Below are 20,611 nucleotides of genomic sequence, written 5' to 3' on the forward strand. Positions count from 1 at the left end.
CAAAACTCCTTTCCTGCCCCACGAGCTCCCCATGTCCCATTTTGCCGCTTTCATTTGTGTCCCAGGAGGTGTGAGTGTGACTCCCAGAGAGGAATCTGAGTGGGCAGACAGGAAAGTTTCCTAAATGCATTGGAGTCATGGACCACCAGGCTCTGCCCCAGGCTCTGTACCTGCACCAGCACTTCATGACTGGGACTTCCTACCACCCTAAACTACTTAACAATTGCTTTCTCAGGCTTGTGTCCTGGATCCAGGGAAGCTGGACTGGCAGGGACTGGCAGCATGGCCCGGCCACTACAGTTGCACAATACCAAATTCGTGCACCTGCTGTCAGAAAATTACTGGTATTTTGTTTAAATCAGAACTTTAGGTGACACAAGTTTCCTTTCCACCTCTGCCACAGACTTTCTGTGCAGTCTTGAACAAATCTTTTAATGTCCCCTCTGTTCCAGTTTCCTGTCTGGTCCATGATGCTGAGTCCATGTGTCAAGAAAGCCTTGTGATCATTGTCCCTGTGTTCAGGTAACAGAGGTTTGTAGTGCACACTGTTGTACAGGAGCATCCTTCTCCTAAAATCTCTTCTGCAGCCACACACTAGAAGCTCTACAGACTCCCAAAATCCTGCATCACCTGGCAATACAGATACCTACTGACCATGTCCTCAGGGCAGGTACACAGAAAGTGTCTGGCAGCAGGAAGTCTGAGGTCTGCCAAATCCACTGCACTGTCCACACCAGCAGCCACAACCAGCTGCTCCAGCCAGAAGCAGCAGTGATTTGCCACAAGACACATCTTGTGAGAGCCAGAGCTTCAATGTGTGCAGCACAGTGGCCCTTTGAAAGGTGCTGAAAGGCCCCCTGGGATTATCTCTTGCTCTCTTTGTCGTCCCATCCTTTTGCTGAGCATCCCCCAGTGACTTCCCACAGCAGTGGGTTTCATTGGCTGATCACATTAATTGGTTTGAATTTCCATCAAATAGCATCTTGTTCTTGGTTCAAAACAAAATAAAGATGCTGTTCAAAAACTTCTTGTTGACAGTTTTTCCAGCCCACTGTCCTACCTGCTTTCCAGCCCCAGGACTGGAGCTCTGCAGAGACAGATGCACTGCACCAGGATCACACACCCCCCTGGGCACTCAGATATCTCCCACCTCTCTGACACAGTTGTTGTCCAGTCTGTGCAAGGTTTTTCCGTACCAGGAACTTTACTGACTTTAACAGTGAATTGTGACTTGAAAGAAAATGTTTTTGGCTTGTCCTGGCTCAACTGTATCACATCATTGTCTGCTTTTCATTGGCTGACTATGGAAATCTGGGTCTGGTCCCTCATTTACTGTTGCCAGGTACAATCTATAGCCTTATTTTGAAACCATTTAGGACATTTAGCACCTTGCAGCCCACCAGCACACAGGCTGTCTCTGATTATAGTACCTGATCGCTGGAAAATAAAACAGCAAATTAATGCCCAGTGAGTAGGGAGTTTTTCTTGAAGAGTGGGAAAATGCCAAAATAATCTCACTCAGATGCTCAGTTCCAGAGCCTTTGCCTTCCTGATCAACACTGTCGTGGCCTCTCCTGAAATCAATCACAGCCAACATGCTTAATTTCTGCCTGGTGTGGAGCCTGGTTATTGCTGTAAGCTGCTTTTTTCATCCTGCCTGGTCAGGGGGATCCTCTAACTCAGAGGGGTACAAATAGGGCATGTCATTTGAAAACACAGCAGAAACACAGGTCATACTTAGCATACCCAAGCAGGAGTGAGTGCACGATGCCTCAGGGGGTTTCCAGGACTTCCCAGCCCCACTATTCTTTATTTCTCAGATTCCAGGCTCTCCAATATTGAGTCTCCATGACCAGCCAGAGAGCACTTCCACCCGGCCATGCGCTGCTTCCCACTGCTGACTGGGAGCAGTAAGTAGCAATTATGTGAAAAGTACCTCCAGAGAAGAATTGATACTGACAGGCAATGCTTTCAACACTTCCTTTCCTGCCAAACATTGCTGTGTTCACTAGGAATGCACATCTGTGGTCTCAGACCAAAACCAGCAGGCAGAACTGCAGCTTGCCAGCCTTCCAGGCATCACCTTGCTTGTCATGACCCACAGTGCTGCTTTACTTGCAGTTTCCTTCTCTGTGCTTCCAAATCTTCCTTTGAACTGACAGGTCTGTAGTGCATTTAACCAAGCAGACATATCCTGTTTCCCTCTCCAGGGATCACTCCAAATTAGATTTATCTCTGTGAAGTTCTTTGAAGACAGGCATTACAGGCACTCTGGACCTGCTAGTTGTTTTCTTCCATGGTTGGATTTAGCTTATGAAGAAGAAAGATCCCAAATTCATGCCAGCAGCACACAAGCTGGTGACTCCTGTTATGGTAATGCAGTGCAGGCAGCTGTGTGTGATCCAGCCCGTCCTTCCTCACCTCACATGTGTGTGATCCAGCCTGTCCTTCCCATCTCACATGTGTGTGATCCAGCCTATTCTTCCTGGCCTCACATATGTGTGATCCAGCCTATCCTTCCTGGCCTCACATGTTTCTGCTCTCACTGTCACCCTCTGTTGCTCCCCATGACAGTTTCTTGCAGGAGAAATCTACCACTGAGAAAGGACTAACCTCTCTTGGAGGGCTGGAGTTTTTTTAGGTACCTCTAGAAAGTAGGATGAATTCCCACTGCTGGGAGAAGAATTCCCACTGTCAGCAGAAGAGCAGCGCAGGTTCAATCCCAAAGGGATTGTGAAGCAGCGAGCACAGACGAATGACTTGCACATCACGCTGAATTGTGTGTGCCACAAGCTGCCTTACACCTGAGAGGTGACCCCTGTGATCTGTGAGTCATTCTTCTACTCCTCATTTGGTCTGCAGGATTCATTACTCTTTAGCTGGTCCCATTTCATTGAAGAAGTGTGAGAAAGAAGACACTGGCAATTCTGCATTTAAAAAATTGATTCTTCAAACAATGAATAAATTCCCCAACTTAAAACCACTGTAAATTTTTTTCTTACAACCAAGCTTTACTTTTTCTACAGGGATGGACAGAACTGGAGCTGGGGGATCCAGGGACACAACACAGATTGACTTTGCAGTCTAACAGTTATGCCTGATGGTGATGGATGTGTGTAGAGTGGGAAATAGCCAGCATGAACATTGAGCTGAGCTCCCTTCCTCCCCCACAATGTGTGCAGTGAAATCATGACCCAGACATTTCCTTCTTTTGGAATCAACATTTTTATTGGTCTTCCCAAAAAAGTCTCATCAAACCCCAACTCCCAACACACAAAAGCACCTAGAGAAGACACTGGCACTGTTCAACCAGACACTATCGTGTGTAAATTATCAGGCCAGAAACTTCCACAATAAAGCACGTCCATCTTCAAGTGACTGGCTTTTTTCTGTCACCCCTTCTGAGCTGATACTGAAAACGCAGAACAAAAGAGAAAGAAAAATATCTCCTCTTGTCTCAGATGAGAGTTGTTATTCTTCAAAGCAAGGGAGGGAGTGTGGGATTTTATCACCACAAACATGCCACACTAACATAGACAGTCTTTCACAGGAACAGCTCATCCAGGAGAACGTACTGTACATCCACCTGCAGCCAAACAACTCCAGCCTCATTACAGATCTTCAGGAAACATGAATTCAATGCAACCAAGACAGGGATTGGGATTTTCACAGTAGCCTTCTGTCAACAGACAAAGAAAACCCTTTTAAAGTGCTGCTTCTTTTCTTTAAAGTGTATTTTCATCTTCTGACAATGGTTTGCTTATTTTGTGTATGTAAGAGTCCAAATTACTTACTACTGCAGTCCAACACCCCCATATGTTTGCTTTACTTACATTTATTTTACAAAGCCTTTTTTTAGAAATATAGTTTTTGAGAGATGAGGGTTATTTCTCCTAGAATACTTATGAAGCTGAAAAGCAAGTTCCAGTTTGTTAATGCAGGTTCTAGTTTGTTAATGTCTTAAACAGAGTAAAAAGCAGTGCATCATTAAAATGTGTAGTACTGTTAATTGGAATTTACTACATTCTATTTCAAATTAGTTTCTGTCACAAATGGTGCCCTCTCCACTGCTGGTCTTCTTTTTCAGAAGCCTTGTTTGTGCTCACCAAAGATTTGATGACTGTGAACAAGTGTTTTAACAGTTTGGGACCTGCAAATATTTGCCTCCAGGCTGCTTCAAGCAAACCATGTCAAACCAACTTCAACAAACTGCTCACATGCATTAAGTTGAATAAATATCTATTTAAAGAATCTCAGAATGGTATGGGTTGGAAGGAACCTTAAAGATCACCTTGTTCCACCCCCTGCCATGGGCAGGGACACCTCCCACTAGCCCAGGTTGCTCCAAGCCTCGTCCAACCTGGCCTTGGACACTTCCAGGGATGGGGCAGCCACAGCTTCTCTGGGCAACCTGTGCCAGGGCCTCCCCATCCTCACAGGGAAGAATTTTCTTCCCAATATACAATCTAATCCTGCCCTCTGGCAGTGGGAAGTCATTCCTTCTTGTCCTATCACTCCATGTCCTTGTCCAAAGTTCTTCTCCTGTTCTCTCATGGAGCCTCTTTAGGCACTGGAAGGCCACAACAAAGTCACCCTGAAGCCTTCTCTTCTCTTCTATACAAGTTTCATCCATGACCCTGCTCCATATTTACCACAATTTTGACCTGTTGTGGACACTTCTGGAATTAGAAGTTTGTTGTTGTATCAAGTATTTCTCAAAGAAATATTTACACTCTACATTTTAATCACATGTACACTGACTTCCTTCGTTTTTACATGGCATGACCTCCGATTTTTTATTTAAAGATTAGATGTACTTTAATTACTTAAAATACTACAGCTTCTGCAGCAAAGAGCAGAAATGGATGTTCACTTAAGCTCCTTTACTCTTGATTTGAAAGCATTATTTGAAAGCATTATTACTGGCTGCCACACCAGCCCTCACCCTGGGCTGGGCTGATTTGGCCTGTACTGAGAATGGTGTGGCAGCAGGACCAGGGAAATGACTGATCCCCTGTACTGGGCACTGCTGGGGCACCTCGAGCACTGTGCTCGGTTCTGGGCCCCTCACTGCAAAAGGGACATTGAGGGGCTGAAGCGTGTCCAGGGAAGGGCAACAAGGCTCTTGAAAGGTCTAGAAAAACATGTCTTATGAGGAATGGCTGAGGGAGCTGCGTTTGTTTTCTGTGGAGGAGGCTCGGGGGGGACCTCATCGCTCTGCACAGCCCCTGACAGGAGGCTGCGGTGAGTGACGTGCGGGCCGGTCTCTTCTGCCGTGCCCCCGGTGAGAGCACCAGAGGAAATGGCCTTAAGCTGAGATAGGGGAGACTCAGGTATTACAAAAATGTTGTCACTGTTGGGGTGGTCAGGCGTTGGCAGGGGCTGCCCGGGGAGGTGGTGGAGTCACCGTCCTTCGAGGTGTTCACGAGGCGCTGGGTGACGCGGTGCGGTGGTTCAGGGGTTACAGCGGTAGCGCTGGGCAGGCAGTGGGACTGGGTGATCCCTAAGGTCTCCTCTATTCCCGGTGATTCGATGGCTCTGCCACCCTGTCCCTCAGGCCCCCTCCTCTTCCCCTCCCCTCCCGTCCCCTTCCCTTCCCTCCCCTACCCTGAGGGCGCAGGCGCGGTGGCGGCGCAGGCGCGGGGCGGTCGCTGTGCGCGGCGCGGCGGCCGCGCTCGCTCGGCCCGGCCCGGCCATGTCGTTCGGGCCGCTGGACCCGCGGGGTCCCGCGCCCGCCCCGCCGCGGGACTTCGGCGGCATCATCCAGACATGCAGCGGCAACGTGCAGCGCATCGCGCAGTACAGTGAGTGCGGCGGGGCCGGGCGGGGCCGGGGGCGCTGCGGGAGCCGGGGCGGCAGAGCCTCCTTGGGCGGTGCCGGGCGGGGGTGCCCGGGGCGGGCGGATCCCGGACGGGCCCAGCTGGGGCCCGGCTCCCCCCGGGTGTTCCCCAGCCCTGCTCTCGATGGGGTCTGTGCCCCTGTCACCGAGTGGCACCGACAGCTGGCCGGCCCCAGGGAGGGGCCCCGGGGGCAGCGGGAGCCCGAGGAGCCGCCGCGCCCGGAGCATCTGCTGTGCCAGGGTCCCGCTCCCCAGGAGGGTGTCCCTGGGGACGTGGCGTGGCTGTTTCTTGGTCGCGTGGTTGTCATTAGAGAAAGTTATCGGAATTGTGAGCTAATCGTAGAAATCTCGGTGCTGAGCGCCGAGATGCTGCTCGTTAAAGGAGTCACTTCCGAAAGAGTCTTTGATATGAACCTTCCAAAGGATACAGCCTTTACTGAAAAGGGCATTAATTGTTCAAGTAGCCATGCGAGTTTTTAGGGGCAAGGTCAGTGGAACATTTTGGTTCCTCAGAAAGTTGGTGAATTCTCTGATTATACAAAGCTGTTAATATCACTGAAACTGCTTTGGTCAGTCATGTTCATTTCCTCTTGGTATAGGCATAGCTGAACTGCTTCAAATCTCACCAAATAACATGGCTTGTCTAGGTTTTTTTCCTTTTTTTTATTCCGGTTTTTTTTTTCTTCTTCTTCACACTCTTTCTCCTTTCCATGGGACTTCAGTGAACCTCCTGTTCTAAGCAGCTCAGCTTCTCTCTCATAGGATAGGCTTTGCTGTCTTATGACCCGCAGCCATCCTATCTCCGTGCACTGCCCATCTCATATGAAACAAATAGCCTTACAGTTTTATCGAGGTGGGTGGGAACTTACAGAACATCTGACTTAATGTTACAGTAGTTAACTTCATTACACATAATATAAAAGCTTTCCATTCAGGCCTAGGAGAAAAAGATACATTGAAGCCTTAAGGCTATCCTCATTTCTCCTTTCATTCCCTAAGGAAAAGAGCAAACAGTAGGCACAGCTGAGTATTATACACTCCTTTGGAAAATCTCTCTAGAGTAAGCATTTCACACAAAATGTTCAGAAAACTGGTGGCCTGAGTTGGCAAAACTGTTGCTTGCTCAGATAATGTAAGAGTCCTGCAGCTAGGGCAGAGATTGAAGTGTTTTAAGTAATCTTAGTTGTTTGATAGTGAGTACATGGAATTAAAAGGTCTTGGTGACTGAAAACTGTTGGCTGAGGGGGCTCTCTGTGTTGGTACATACCCACTATCCAAAGAATAAAGAGCTCCAGCCCCTTCCTATGGTTTCTCAGACACTTTCCTCTCATTTTTTTATAGACTGTGTGTTGCTGTTGGCCGAGATAAACCAAGCAAAGCAAACTGCTGAACCTGGCTCAGGACAGAACAAACAGCACATTGCCTGGCCTGGAAATGGGACTGTGCAAGAATCTCCCCCAGTGGAGAAAAATAAGTCTCAGGGTGTCTGGGCATTATGGCACAAATGCCATTTGCCAAGTCCTTGACATCCGCATACACAGTGCAGTCCCTGTGCCGTTTGTCACCAACCTGACTAGGAATTTTTCTGACCTTCCTGTGTCTGACAGAGCTGTGAAATATGGACAGTCTTGCTTGCTGGAAGCCAAACTCAGAGTAAAAGAAGTTGCCAGCTCCTCATTGTATGACCTAATAGAAGTCTGGAATTCTCAGTGAGAATACCCTCAGTGGATGCAAAAGCTAATTACTGGCTTATTACTGATTAGCTCATATTGCAGCCTTAGCTGAGCTGCCCTTCTTATAAGCTGTTGGACATCACTTGAAAAGAAGTGGCCGTTGTAGGGATCTGATGTTTCTCCAGCAACACATTTAATCCAGTGCAGAGGCTCCAGGCTGAAAGCACAAGTAACACAGGAGGATTTCACTGAATTGGAAGAAGCTCTTGTTAAACTCACAGGGTAATTCAGTTCAGCTGCCTATGGAACTATATTAGAGTGACCCTCCTTGGTCTTGCCTGTCAGTGGTGATGTGATAACGTATGATTTCACGATCGATTTGAGCTGATCAATCTTTGTGCTGCTCTTGTAAGTGCTGAGCCAAGCACTTCAGTAATGATAAAAACTGTGCTGCTGCAGAATGAAGTGGATCAGCTTCTTGATCTGTCAAAAAAGTATTCTAAGGTAGAGGGAGTGGGGAGAGAAAATGCTACTTGTCTTTTAGGTAAGTTAATGGTTTGATGTGATTTGTTGTGTGGTTTCATGGTCACTAATGCCTACACAAGGAAAACAGTGGAAAAACACAGGAGATGGGAAGAAGGAGGTCTTGAACTTGCACTACGACATGATTTCAAATTGATGAAGGCCAACTGTGAAGTGCACATTCCTATCTGCTGTTCTTGAAAGATTGTTTGTGCCAGTATTGTGAAAGGTTTGGGCTATCATGAGTAGAAAAATTCAAGTTTGGTTGGGTGTTTTTTGAAACTGATAGCAATCCTTGGTCATTGTTGTTTTGGTTTTTTTTTAACAGAGTTGTAATAATTTAAGTAACTTAAAAATATGTAAAAGTGGCAATGTAGCATAGTGAAGCTGTTCTGCAGCAATGATAGCCTAAAATACAGAAATAGCAAGGCTGATAGAAGTAGTCAGCTCTGTTAATTGGTCTAAAAAGGTTGAGGAAGAGGAGAGCACAACGTTTTAGCTCCACAGACTTGTCGTCAGGGTATCTGTGCCTCACTACCACTTTCTTGTCTGAAAGTTTGTTAGGCTGAATCATGTCTAGGTAGGGATGCTTAATATACATTTGCATTTCACAGAATCCCAGAACAGCTGGGGTTGGAAGGGACCTCTGGAGTTCATCTGGTCCAACTCCTGCTAACACAGGTTCCCCCAGAGCAGGTTGTGCAGGATGGTGTCCAGGCAAGGTTTGAGTATCTCCAGGGAAGGAGATTCCACAGCCTCTCTGGGCAGCCTGTTCCAGGGCTCTGACACCCTCACAGCTAAGGAATTTTTCCTCATATTTAGATGGAACTTCCTGTGTTTCAGTTGTGCCTGTTGCTCTGTGTCGTGTCACTGGGCATCACTGGGAAGAGTTGGGCCCCGTCCTCTTGGCATTAACTTTTAAGATATTTGTATATATTTAAAGCAAAGAATGTAAGCTAGTAAGACAACACTTAAGTCAAACATTGAAATAAATCCTTTTAAAGCTAAAAGAATACATTCAAGAAGGAATAAAATACATTAGAACTTGTCTTACTGACTCATCTTGTGATCTCTTTATCTTCAGCTGCTCAGATAAAGAATTTGATGAGCCAGCTGGGAACAAAGCAGGATTCCAGCAAGCTTCAGGAGAACTTGTAAGTATTAAATAAGCAAACATCGGTATAGGTCCTCTTTGATTTCTCCCTGTATTCTTAGAGGAAGTGGGTTACGTGCTGTGGGGAAATGCTTTATGAGATACGTTTAGTACAGTCCTTCAAACCCAAAATGAGTAGCTGCATTAAGTAGTTTACTGGACAAATTAAAGTGTTTCTGCAGGACTCCGGCGAAGCCATTCAAAACTGCTGGATAGATAGGGTTCTATATTGTTCTTCTATATAGCTTTTCTATAGTTTATTTAAAAAGTAGTAGTACCCCAGCCATGCATTAGCATTGGCTGTCCTCTGAGGAGTAGCCACAGTAGCTTCACTTGTGGTTTAGAAGAAATGAACGCCATAGTAGGTACTTGGTCCTCACATGAGACCAATGAATCCCCATAATTATGGTGAAAGAGTAGCTTGTAGTACAGATGGATTTAGGCAGTAGAAAGATTAGCAATCCTATACGGCAGCCAAAATGTCACATGTAATTTCAGAGGAATAATATGCCAGTGGGGGACGAAGTAGAAGATGTTTAAACAGCTGTTGTCCAAACTGACTCCTGGAGAGACTGAACAGAGACTCTCTGTGTCTGTGCATCTTTCACAAATTCATAAAGCATAAATAGCGAGTTATAAAAAGAATCATTTCCAGAGGGTCATCAAAGAAAACTTGGAAGTCAGTTCTTCTATTCTCTTTTCATGCGGCTGTACCTTGAATCTCTGAATGTACAACTTTCCTGGTTTTTATAATAGCTGATTTTTTTGATAAGTTCATGACTTGTGGTGGAAGCTACATACCCCACGTTTGAAGGATGAGATCAGAGCCCAGTTAGGAGAGAAAGGGATTTGCTTCCTTGAGCTTCTCAGTTGGCTCAATCTCTATTTAATCAGTAGATTAAAGAACTAATCACTGGTGACCAAACAAATGCTTTTCCATTTGATGTCACTGTAGAAGTGGCATAATCTCTCCTCTTTGAGGTCAGAGTGGCTGAACCCCACAAATTGTCAGCTGCCATACAAACTTACTACCAAAATACAGGGCTGGTTTATTCCGCTCACATATACAACTTGGACAAAAACAGAGCCTGAATGCCTCCATTTACATATCTACTGGCTGGGTATGTGACTTTCGCTTCAGCATCTTGTACCCATTGAATGCAAAAGAAATCGTTTCTTGTTTTAGTATTTTGTGTCATCCTGGTTTACAGTGTAGTTTTTGTGTATTAGTATTAGGCACTTTGCAAAAATAAGCTTCAAATTATAATGTTGTTGGAAAACATAAAGGCTCAAGGGAAAGCCTTGCAATTCCTTAAGTAGATGACGTATTATTTTTCACAAGAAGGAAGAATTTAATATTTCAGAGTCCCTGTACTTTTATCAAATATATATTTAACCATAGAGTTGGTGGTTGTCAAGTAAACAGTTAATTACTAATTGGTACTACAAAGAATTCACCCTTATAGAGGGATTACGTTCACTGAATAAAGTTGTTTCTTTCTTATGCCATTGGAGAAAAATGTATTTTTAAAACTACTGAATTATACTAGTTAGCAGGGAGCACAGAAATTATTTGAATATTTTTTAAAAATGTAGTTCAGAGTCAAGTTGATATTAAAAACTAAACATATATCTCTGATCCTTTAGGTTGGAAAAACACCTACTGTAAAGCTCTGTGATCTCAGAACCCCTATTTAGTCATCATTTTGGACGCTAAAATGCTCAGAGACTGCTTTTTGGGTAGACCTTGTGTAAGTGCTTTTGAACTTTTGTTTCAGGCAACAGCTGCAGCACTCTGCAAACCGCCTTGCCAAAGAGACCAATGAATATCTCAAGGAGTTGGGGTCTCTGCCACTTCCCCTGTCTGCTTCTGAACAGGTAGGCAGGCAGAATTTTCTGGACATATTTCTAGATCACTCATTTAATGAAATTAGCATGGACCACAACCTCCCAAAGCCTAAACTGGCACAGCTGAAGAGACAGCAGCCTTTTAGAATGAAGGACGTTAGTGAAGTAGGGAAACTCATTAAACTGGCTGCATCCTGGCTGCTTATATGACACTGTTTCCCAGGGGCAAATAAGTATTAAGCTTTCTCACATGAGAATAAGAGACCCTAAATGTTCCAGGAGAACTTAGTATGCAATTCTGGTTTTCTGAGTAAATTTCTGAAAAATAATCTTGTTTACAAAGTCCCTGGTGGTACAAGGCAGTGTTTTAGGATAAGAACTCAGAGCAAACTGCCTGTCAGTATGAGATGGATCATGCCAGAAAGCTTTCCCTTGCATGTGATTTATTAGTGGGGGAAGGGGAGAAGCTGACTCACCTCGCTCATATTTGAATAAAGCAAAATATAACAAGGCAAAGATTATGATTTTATCTCTTACCAAATAGTAGTTGGAGTTCCCCCTCCCTATGGGAAAGGGAAGGGACAGTCCTGTGCTGTTCATGTTAATCCACCACCACGTGTTTTTGTGATGCTGTTGTGGGATGATCTGGGGATGTGGGTCAGCAGATGTTGTTTTGGTCTGTTTCTGTGTTTAAAGGTTTATGTGCTAGTTGGAAGCATGGCCCTGTTTTGCTGGTTTGTTCAGCAAATATTTTTCTGTTAATCTTCCTGTGGTGAACAAAATCCTGTCATGTGCATGTCACTGAATGCAGCCCAGGGAAAATTCAGTCAAAATCTGCAGGAGCTGGAGCACAGCACACTCAGGCACTGCTCTGGCAGAAGGGTTGTTGCTTCAGAGGGCTCAGATGGAAGCTGTAGTGTATTATGAGGATGCTGTAGTGGCTTATTACAGAAAAAAATATAATTGAAGAGATTTATTTCCTTGAAATGAGTGTTGAACTGATACAAGCTCATTGCAGGATTACAGTCCAGAAAGCCCACAGTTTGAGCCAGCTGTTGCAAATCTTTCTATCAGAAAACATGAGAACTGACCTAGTATTGAGTGTCCTTGGGACAAGCTTTTCCACAACTACTCGTTTCCCATCTCTGGGATGTCACAAACTCAGAGGACATGTTCTATGGAAGCTAAATAAGTTGACACTGTAAATTGAGGATGAAAAGCACTATTGCAACTAGTGTATTTGGAGAAAAGATAAACTGAAATGGTTATCAGGAGTAAGGATGTTATCTGATCTAATAACAACAGTGTGGCATGGCTGGGAAAGACAGCTTAGGAGACTGGGGCAATGGGTGTTGTCATTAGTTCTGGTAAGAAGTCATTAGTGTGGTAAGAAGTACTATGAAGTTGGCTGAGTAGAGGAATGGAGGCTAAAAGAGTTGTAGATAACCAAAATGCACATAATTAAATGTGGTGGATTATTGGAATGTGATTTGAATAAAAGTACTGGTCTAGAAGACCTCTCTACTGCAGACTTGAAACTAGATTGAAATTGGAGAACTTTGTTGCACAAAACTGTCCTGCAGTGGGCAAGGCGTGGAGCGTTTGTGATAAGGAATTAAAACTTGGTGGACTTTTTGTTCTCTCCAGTGCCTCAGACTGTTGGAACCAAAAGATCAATGAATGCCAGTATTCATTGTTATTGTTATGGTGGGTTTTTGAGAGCCTGACAGTCACTTTATAATGAATGGGAATGTCTGAACACTTGTTTGTGTTTCAATTCCTCAGCGCCAGCAGAGGCTTCAGAAAGAACGATTGATGAATGACTTCTCCGCGGCCTTAAATAACTTCCAGGCAGTGCAGAGGCGAGTGTCAGAGAAGGAAAAGGAGACCGTGGCAAGGGCGAGAGCTGGCTCCCGGATCTCTGTAAGTATTCATGGGAATTTTGGAACAATGAGTCTTCCAAGAGATCTTGTACTAGCCTTCCAACCTCCTGTCTGTCTACTGACACCTCACTGAGTGCAGCTGAGCCCTTGGTGTATTAGTTTTGCCATTCCAGCTGTTGTAAGTAATCTCTCGTTTCAGTGTGCTCCTTGTCCATGTAGAGGAGGGAAGGAATCCTGGTAGTTGCAAGTGTTGTGGAGGATGAGATGGGGAGTCAAAATACAGTGAATAGGAAAGTATTGCAGGCTGCTCTCCACTTGCTGTCAGCCCTAGGCTGTAAAATTTAAGAGTTCAAATGGAAGCTTACCACACCTTAAATTACATCTTAATTGTCACACTATGGTGCTTTATATTCTTATAGCTTCTGTCCTGCTAATATCTCCAATGTGTGTTCAAACCTTTTCCCTGTTATGTTTTGATAACCCCCTTGGCTACTGAGAATTCATAATAAAGAGGCCAGTGAAGGCATTTCCCTCCCCTTGCCTCGGGGCTTTGTGTTAGCTCTGCATTCTTAATGTCTGCAAGGGAACACATTTATCTGTTGGATTATGCTCTAAATGTTTTGCTTTGTGTTGGGAAAGGAAGTGACAAATACTGACAGCTGATCCAAGGACGTGGACTGGCTGTTTTTGGTCATTCAGTTAACTTGAGTTAAATCTGAAAGCTAAATCTGAAAGTTAAATCTGCAGTGACAGTGGGATTCTCCAAGAACACTCTGAACAGTATGTGCTTTGGTCTTTAAGATGCTGCTGGTGATTTTGTGAGTGGTCCTGGTAGTCTATGAGACTAATGACTCATTTATCTCTTCCAGGCTGATGAGCGGTTCAGAGAAGAACAGCTTGTTTCATTTGATAGGTAATAACTTCTTGTACTCTTGAGGTTTTCACTACATATACCTAAAATTTTTATGGTAAGATCTGTTATTGTAACTCGGGCCAGACTCTGCTGGCTGAATGGAAAGCAAAAAGAGTTGAAAAGCAATTACTACACCACATGTAATATACAGTGTAGAAAATTAACTGCATGTGACAGTATTTTATCTTCCTTAAATACAGATAGTGTGATTACTCCCCTGAGGGGAATTGTACTGTCCTTAGGATGTGGCAGCTGGAGCTCCTGGTTTTCTGGCCTGTAAGCACAAGATTACCAGACAGGATTTCACTCACTGTGACTCTTTCCACAGAGAGCAGCATATTTATTTCATGGGTTTGGGTGTTCTCCAGCAGCCCAGTTGGAGCCATTGCAGAGTAGCAGATTAGGCTGCCTAAAATTTAGAAGCCCTGGAACATTATGCACTGACAATCTAATCCTAGAACATGCACAAGACAGCATTACTGTCACCTGTCAGACAGTTGTGTTGCTTCTGCAGTAACAGTGTGCCTGCATGGTAGATAGCTTTGCAAAATGTTACATCAACTCTCCAGTGTGGCAAAGAGAACCAGGGAGCCTTCAGAAGTGTCTGTGGTTACTGTGTCAGCTGGGCTGAAATCTGTTGGCCCTATCTGTATAAATCCTTCCACTTTCTGAATCAAGAGACTTTGCTTACCTGTCTCAGCTATACATCCTCCCCCTGCAAACTGCCCTTCATCTGCTCAGCTGCCTGTTGTGCATCCCTTCCTTAGCCCTGGGCTTTCACATGGGGTGGGGGTGAAGCCCTAGGCTATTCAGTTATGCAGGTGCTGGGATGAGTTTGAAGGCCTTGCACACTAAAGCCGTGGGACCCAGAGAGGTACCTGTTCATGCAGAGCCCCTTAGCTCAGTGAGAGATAGATGGTGGCACTTAGCAGCTATTCCACATTCAAAGCTGTTCCTGTGTGCTACGTGCCAGAAACTTCTGCTTTAAAGATATGCAAACCCTACAGTCACATCAGAGCTGAATTGCTGAAATGGTCAGCTACATGACCTACTCATGTAGTTTATCTTCATTTTTTAGGCACTTTGAGGCTTTAAAACTTACTATTTAGTGTTGTATTCCAAACACTGGAATGGTATAGTGCTTCCTGGCACACTTCTCTGTTGAAAAGATGGAGATGTTGCCCTTGAAGAACTTTCTAAGCTGAACATAGAGATGGCCTTGTGTTATAGGTGCTGGCTCCACTATAATTGGTGTAACTTCTGCAGCAGTTGTGAAGAACCAGCTCATCAGGAGAGAGGTAGACTGGGATGCAGAGTTCCTTGGTTTTTAACATCTCTTTTGGTGTGTAATTTAATTTGAAGTTCTTACTAGACTAATGAATGAAAATACTAAAACACTTAAATCTTATCCCCAATGCCAGATAGCAAGCAAGAATCTTTGTCAGATGCTTGTCAGGTGTCATTTTGTTCTGATAATGTGCTTGCAGGCTGCTCTCTACCAAAACATTTACCCTGATTTCTTCCTTTTGGGGGGATGGTAAAAAGGAAGGAAGGAAGTATTAAAAAAGAAAAGGAGTATTAAAAAAGAAAAGCAGAACTGAAATAAGCAGGTTTCTTCTCTAATGCTGTAGATAACTGTCACATCCTAGAACAGAGCCTTCTATGTAACTGCTTTCCAGTTTCTTCACTTTGCCTGATCTGTCCCTTTTTTCAATTGTTCCAATTTGTGACCATTGTCACAAATTAGTCCTGTCCCTGTGCACAATGCAAGGGCCAAGAACCCTGGAGGTTGTTCTGTAGGAAACTCTTTAACTCACTGGTGCTTTGCTACAAATGCAGCGTGGAACTACCTGTAGTCAGAGAGTCATACTTTGTTTCCCTCTCTTTGCAGTGGTGAAGATTGGAATCAAATGCAGTCTCAGGAAGAAGATGTGGCAATAACTGAACAGGACCTTGAACTCATTAAAGAAAGAGAAACTGCAATCAGGCAATTAGAGGTGACCAGTAGCTCCTGCACAGTTAACAGTATTGGGAGATAAATCAAAGGGGTGCAGTGCTAACTAATGGGATGGGCTGAGGAGAGCTGAATGTGGAGGAACAGAGTTTCTTGTAGAGAGGATTGATGCCAAGATCAATCTTGCTGCTCCTGTTGAAGGGATATATTTGCCTTCAGTGTTGACTGGTGGTCCTTCAGAGATGGCCAGAGCAACTCACGTTACAGTGTTCATCTCAGTTCCATACTGGGTTAATTGCTAGTGGCATGAAACAAATATTCAGTAGCAGGAGTATTGTAGGCCCCTGTGTTAATCCCAAATTGCACAGAGAGTAACTTCAAGGCACCTCAGTCAGTGAATGCTGCTGTCTATTGTGAGCTTTTGAGCAATGGTCAAAAGAGGTACTGAGTGAGGATTAGAAAAACTGTACCCAGTGTTTGCTGTAACTTGTTAAATTGTTGTCCTCAGGCAGACATTTTGGATGTCAATCAGATATTTAAGGATTTAGCCATGATGATTCATGACCAAGGAGATATGATTGGTAAGTGCATTTGGATAATAAGAAGTTTCTTCTTAGTTCACTTACAAGTTTTGCTTATGTAGTTTAAATTTTCCAGTATTTTGCATTAGAAGTATTGTATTTCTGGTTATAATTTTTAAACACTGAAGCTCTGAAATATTTTATAGTGAGTTCTCTTGTTTTTTCCATAGATAGCATAGAGGCAAATGTGGAAAGTGCAGAAGTTCATGTGGAAAGAGCCAGTGAGCAGTTACAGAGAGCTGCCTATTATCAGGTAAATTCTGTGTGCTTGTTTTATTGTCAGTGTATAGTTGAGCAATAATGGAAGAGGCAGAGCAAGACACATACTGAGCCCCGCAGCACACCAAACTAGTTATTAAAACCAGCTTGTGCAAGCTGGCACTCATTCAAAATTGGCTGCAATGAATATATAAAGCATTTGAGTCAAAAACATAGTATTGAAATTCACCTTCTGCTTCAGAGGAGACAGTCTGACCCTTCATATAAATGTGCTCTGCAAGTGTGTTTACCTGTCTGTTGTTCTTAGGAGTTAGCAGAACAAACAAGAACAAATTCTTATGTTGTATCCAACTTGTAAACATATCAGCCAAGACACTGACATGCAAAAATCCATGCCCGGACTTGGGAAACTTCTGGTGACTAGGATTTGCAGCACTCCTTTCCTTCTGCTGAGTTTCTCTCCCAGAGTCTGTCCTCCCTGTCCCACCAGGTCTCTCACAGTGGCTCTCATTGTTGGGTTACAGTCAATATTTTCTGTAGGTTCCCTTCATCACCCTTGTCCCTGTAGGTCCAGGTTCTGTGAGGGACTAAGGGTTCTGCTTAGTCACTGCTGGGACTTCAGACTTCCACACAAGATAAATATTGGACTCTTCCAAGCTGTTGAGTGGGAGGTACTGGAAAGCAATAAAACTCCAGCACTGTTAAATGCAAGGAAGAAAAGTAGCTTTTACCATCTGGCAGCATTTAATAGTATTGTCTCTTTCCATGGCTTCTTTTACAAAGTTTTGAGGTGTTATAAATTTAAGTTTGAGAGCTATTGGACATGTTTTGGAAGTGTTTTTTCTGGATGGAGAAGGAAGTGGTTATATAGAGCTACCTTCATATCCTTAGATACCAAGTTAAAAATATTTGGTGTATGTGGATTGACTGTAGTTTCCTGTGATGAATAAAGTGAGCAATGCTGCAAAATCCAAGTACAGTAACTGTACATGAAATCATTTAAACTGTAGAAATGCAACACCAAGCCTGAGTGGCCAAGGGAAGATTGTATCAGAGAACTACTTGGGAGTTTGATTAGGCTTACCTGAAAAATTTAAATAGCTAGAAAGGTTTGGCTTTCTCTGAGGCTTGTATTTTCCTCAAGAGAAGCAAAACCTGTCACATTTTGATTTAACTGCATCAATTTGACCATTGCACTCCTAAAACTAAAAACATTCCTCTGTAGAATCATGCAGTTTAAGGAACATGTAAAAGTGTTCAGACTACATTGGGTACTTCTCTCGAGTAACTGTGGGTGTCAAGTGCTCTGGTTCACCAAAGTCAGTAACCAGAATGGTGGCCTTGTTTTTAGCTCTTGTCAACTGTTCCTGGTGTCAGTGGCTTATTTTTCTTTTCTTATTAGAAGAAATCCCGTAAGAAGATCTGTATCCTGTTGTTGGGCCTTGCTGTGGCCTGTCTAATCATAGGATTGATTATCTGGCGGGCAACCAAATGAAATCTTCCCATGGAACCCAGTCTCACTGCTGAGATTTCTTTCTCTCAGAGCAAACCAGCTGACTAGTCTCGGAGATGAATTGACCACCCTGAGAGCACAAGCTGGAGCTACTTCTAGTAATAGATATTAGCAACTAATGTGCAGATAACTAGTATTTGGAATTAGTGAACCATGGAGATGGTATTTATCAGTTTATATACAAATTATATTGTTTTATGTAACTAAAACCTTGTGGTTTTGCTTTCTGTAATGTATTATTTCCTGTCCCAACTGTAGGCTGAAGTGTGATCAATAATTGGAGATGTCTTGTTTTTGACAAGTGGCACAACTTTAACATTTTGTATGCGTAGGTAACTTTGTTGGACTGGAATGAGAATGACATTCAAAGACAGCACACCACCAAGTCACATTACATAAATCCAGCAGTTTCTAAAGTCTCCAGTATCTGCCCCATGGTTTTATTGTCTCCAAGTGGCTGTGGTTCTAGATTCTCTTGAAGAGAAAGGTGATGATACAGATTCAAGAGGCAAGGAGAGTATGTGTGGATGATGGTTGGAACCACTGCGTGCTGGTCAGTTTAGCCTTGAGACTTGTAACCATGTTGTTTAATTTTTTTAGGTGTGGTTGCAGGTTATTTTTTCCCAAAATGCATCATTTGAGGACAGAATGTTCTTTGACTTACAGTCTAACAATGCAACTTCCTTACACAAACTATCTGGTTGTGTATTAGCGGACAAATAAATCTCTTCCAATGCTGACTGTCAAGCACTAGGTATACAAAGTTTAGCTGCTACTCCCAGTTGTTTTTAGAAGCTTTCAGGAAGAAAATCACACAAAGATGAGAAAGTGGGCACCTAAGTTTACAAGCTAGCAAGATAGATGAGTCTTAGCAGAAATCTTGCTTCTGTAGTACTTTTGATGCCCACTTTTAGTGTATTAGTAAATATTATGTGTGGCTTGTGATCCTCTGGTATTTTCCATTCTTTATGAAATAGAAAGTGCAGAAACTGGCTGAGTGAAGTGCTAGGATTTTCAGACTGAGGATGTGTGTGCAAATGAAAAGATTGCTGGTTCCAGCTCAGAGAGCTGGGCAGAACACAGCAGCCACTCCCCATTTTGTGTAGCTCTGAACTGACATGCACTGAGGGAACCATAATCTGTCCAAAGCCCAAGGGAGTGTGGTAAATGCAGCATACTGACCCATTTTGTATTTATCTTTATTCCATGTCTTCTCTATAATAAAGTAAATGTGAAAGCTGGGAAGGGAGTGTTCTCCCAATTGCACAGTGGTTTGCACTATTGCGCCATCATTCCGTCTAATAATCATCAATAAACACTTTTTAAAAGCCTCTGTCAGAGCTCCTTTCTCTTCCACTTTAGACACTGGCACAGATGTGTTTGCAGTTCCCTCTGTAAGCAAAGTAGAAGACTTTACATCAGCACAGTAGTGTCTCCTGTAGCTTTAGTTCAGTGGTCCTGATTTGTAGGTGAAAACACGTAATTCCTTTCACGAGGGCACACACAGTACTCCTGTGCAAAGTCCTGTACAGTAGCTGATCCCAGAAAAATTAATCTCATGCCCCAGAGCAGTGTTGGGTCAGCTTTGACTATTTGCCTGTTGCTAGAACTTGGAACCTTTGCTGAGCCTGTACAGTAAAATCTGACTTTAAAGCAAGGGAACTGTGTGTCGTTCTGCTCCTTTTTTAAAGTATTCCTCGAAAAGGGTGGAGCCTGCTGGTCTCTGCCTGCCTGCTGCAGGGCAGAGTCCTTTGGGTGTCACACTGCTGTGTCAGAATGAGAGCACTTTCCTCCTCACCAAGCCTAAAAGGGAGCATTGGTGCATTATTTGTAGGCTCCATCCTTCCTCTAGCCTGTTTTAGTCCTCCGGAAACTGAAATTGAGGACACTGGTCCAGGTTTCTGGGCTCGGGGTTGCTGTAACTGCCTGAACTGCCTCCTCTCTCTGCCCATCATTGATCGGAGCAGCACAACTGCTGCAGAGGCCCTTTGTAACAGTCTTGACTGAGGTTCCTGGGCGTGAAAACTCACCATCGGCACCCCCCGGCTGGGGCTGCAGTGCGGTGTGCCCGGCTCGGACACGGGTGTTCCGCCGATCCGAGGCTCGCAGGACACACTCAGGGGTATCCGGGGCGCCGGGCAGGGATGGGCTTTCCTTGGTGCCCGTGGTGGCTGTGCGGGCTCTGAGGGCCAGCCCCGCGCCAGCTTCGGCCTCCCGGAGAGAGGAGGCTTTCCTGGTCCCGGCGCTGTCCCGGCTCAGCTCTGTCCCTGTCCCCGGCACTGCCCTGGCTCAGCTCTGTCTCTGTCCCTGTCCCCGGCGCTCCCCTGGCTCAGCTCTGTCTCTGTCCCTGTCCCTGTCCCCGGCGCTCCCCCGGCTCAGCTCTGTCTCTGTCCCTGTCCCTGTCCCCGGCACTGCCCTGGCTCAGCTCTGTCTCTGTCCCTGTCCCCGGCGCTCCCCCGGCTCGTCTCTGTCTCTGTCCCTGTCCCCGGCGCTCCCCCGGCTCAGCTCTGTCT

At 44.5% G+C, this 20,611-nt stretch overlaps 2 protein-coding genes across 3 annotated transcripts in view; both read left to right on the forward strand.

The window, feature by feature from the left end:
• The first annotated feature begins 5,656 nt into the window (after positions 1–5,656).
• On the forward strand, positions 5,657–19,431 carry STX12 (syntaxin 12). Of its 2 annotated transcripts, none has more exons than XM_017830529.1 (9): positions 5,657–5,804; positions 9,119–9,188; positions 10,966–11,065; positions 12,821–12,958; positions 13,788–13,831; positions 15,723–15,828; positions 16,294–16,366; positions 16,537–16,619; positions 17,988–19,431. In XM_017830529.1, the coding sequence occupies exons 1-9, from the start codon at positions 5,696–5,698 to the stop codon at positions 18,078–18,080; spliced, it is 816 nt and encodes a 271-aa protein (XP_017686018.1). In that variant the 5' UTR covers positions 5,657–5,695; the 3' UTR covers positions 18,081–19,431. The 2 variants fall into 2 exon arrangements, with proteins under 2 accessions (XP_017686018.1, XP_017686019.1); XM_017830530.1 differs by having other exon boundaries at positions 17,991–19,431.
• A 692-nt stretch (positions 19,432–20,123) lies between these two features.
• The window catches only part of PPP1R8 (protein phosphatase 1 regulatory subunit 8), a 23,815-nt gene continuing 23,327 nt past the window's right edge, over positions 20,124–20,611 (forward strand). Inside the window, exon 1 of the mRNA XM_017830528.1 lies at positions 20,124–20,220. The gene's annotated coding sequence lies outside the window, so the exon portion shown is untranslated. The remainder of the gene's footprint in view (positions 20,221–20,611) is intronic.

This window comes from Lepidothrix coronata, unplaced genomic scaffold (genome assembly GCF_001604755.1).
Source record: "Lepidothrix coronata isolate B3197 unplaced genomic scaffold, Lepidothrix_coronata-1.0 Scaffold180, whole genome shotgun sequence".
NCBI classification, from domain to species: Eukaryota; Metazoa; Chordata; class Aves; order Passeriformes; family Pipridae; genus Lepidothrix; species Lepidothrix coronata.

Bases quoted from the DNA above. Each gene is read 5' to 3' on its own strand.
- STX12 (XM_017830529.1), top strand. From the start codon at position 5,696: ATGTCGTTCGGGCCGCTGGACCCGCGGGGTCCCGCGCCCGCCCCGCCG. The intron at 9,189-10,965 runs GTAAGTATTAAA...CTTTTGTTTCAG, and splicing joins AGCAAGCTTCAGGAGAACTT to GCAACAGCTGCAGCACTCTG. The intron at 12,959-13,787 runs GTAAGTATTCAT...TATCTCTTCCAG, and splicing joins GAGCTGGCTCCCGGATCTCT to GCTGATGAGCGGTTCAGAGA.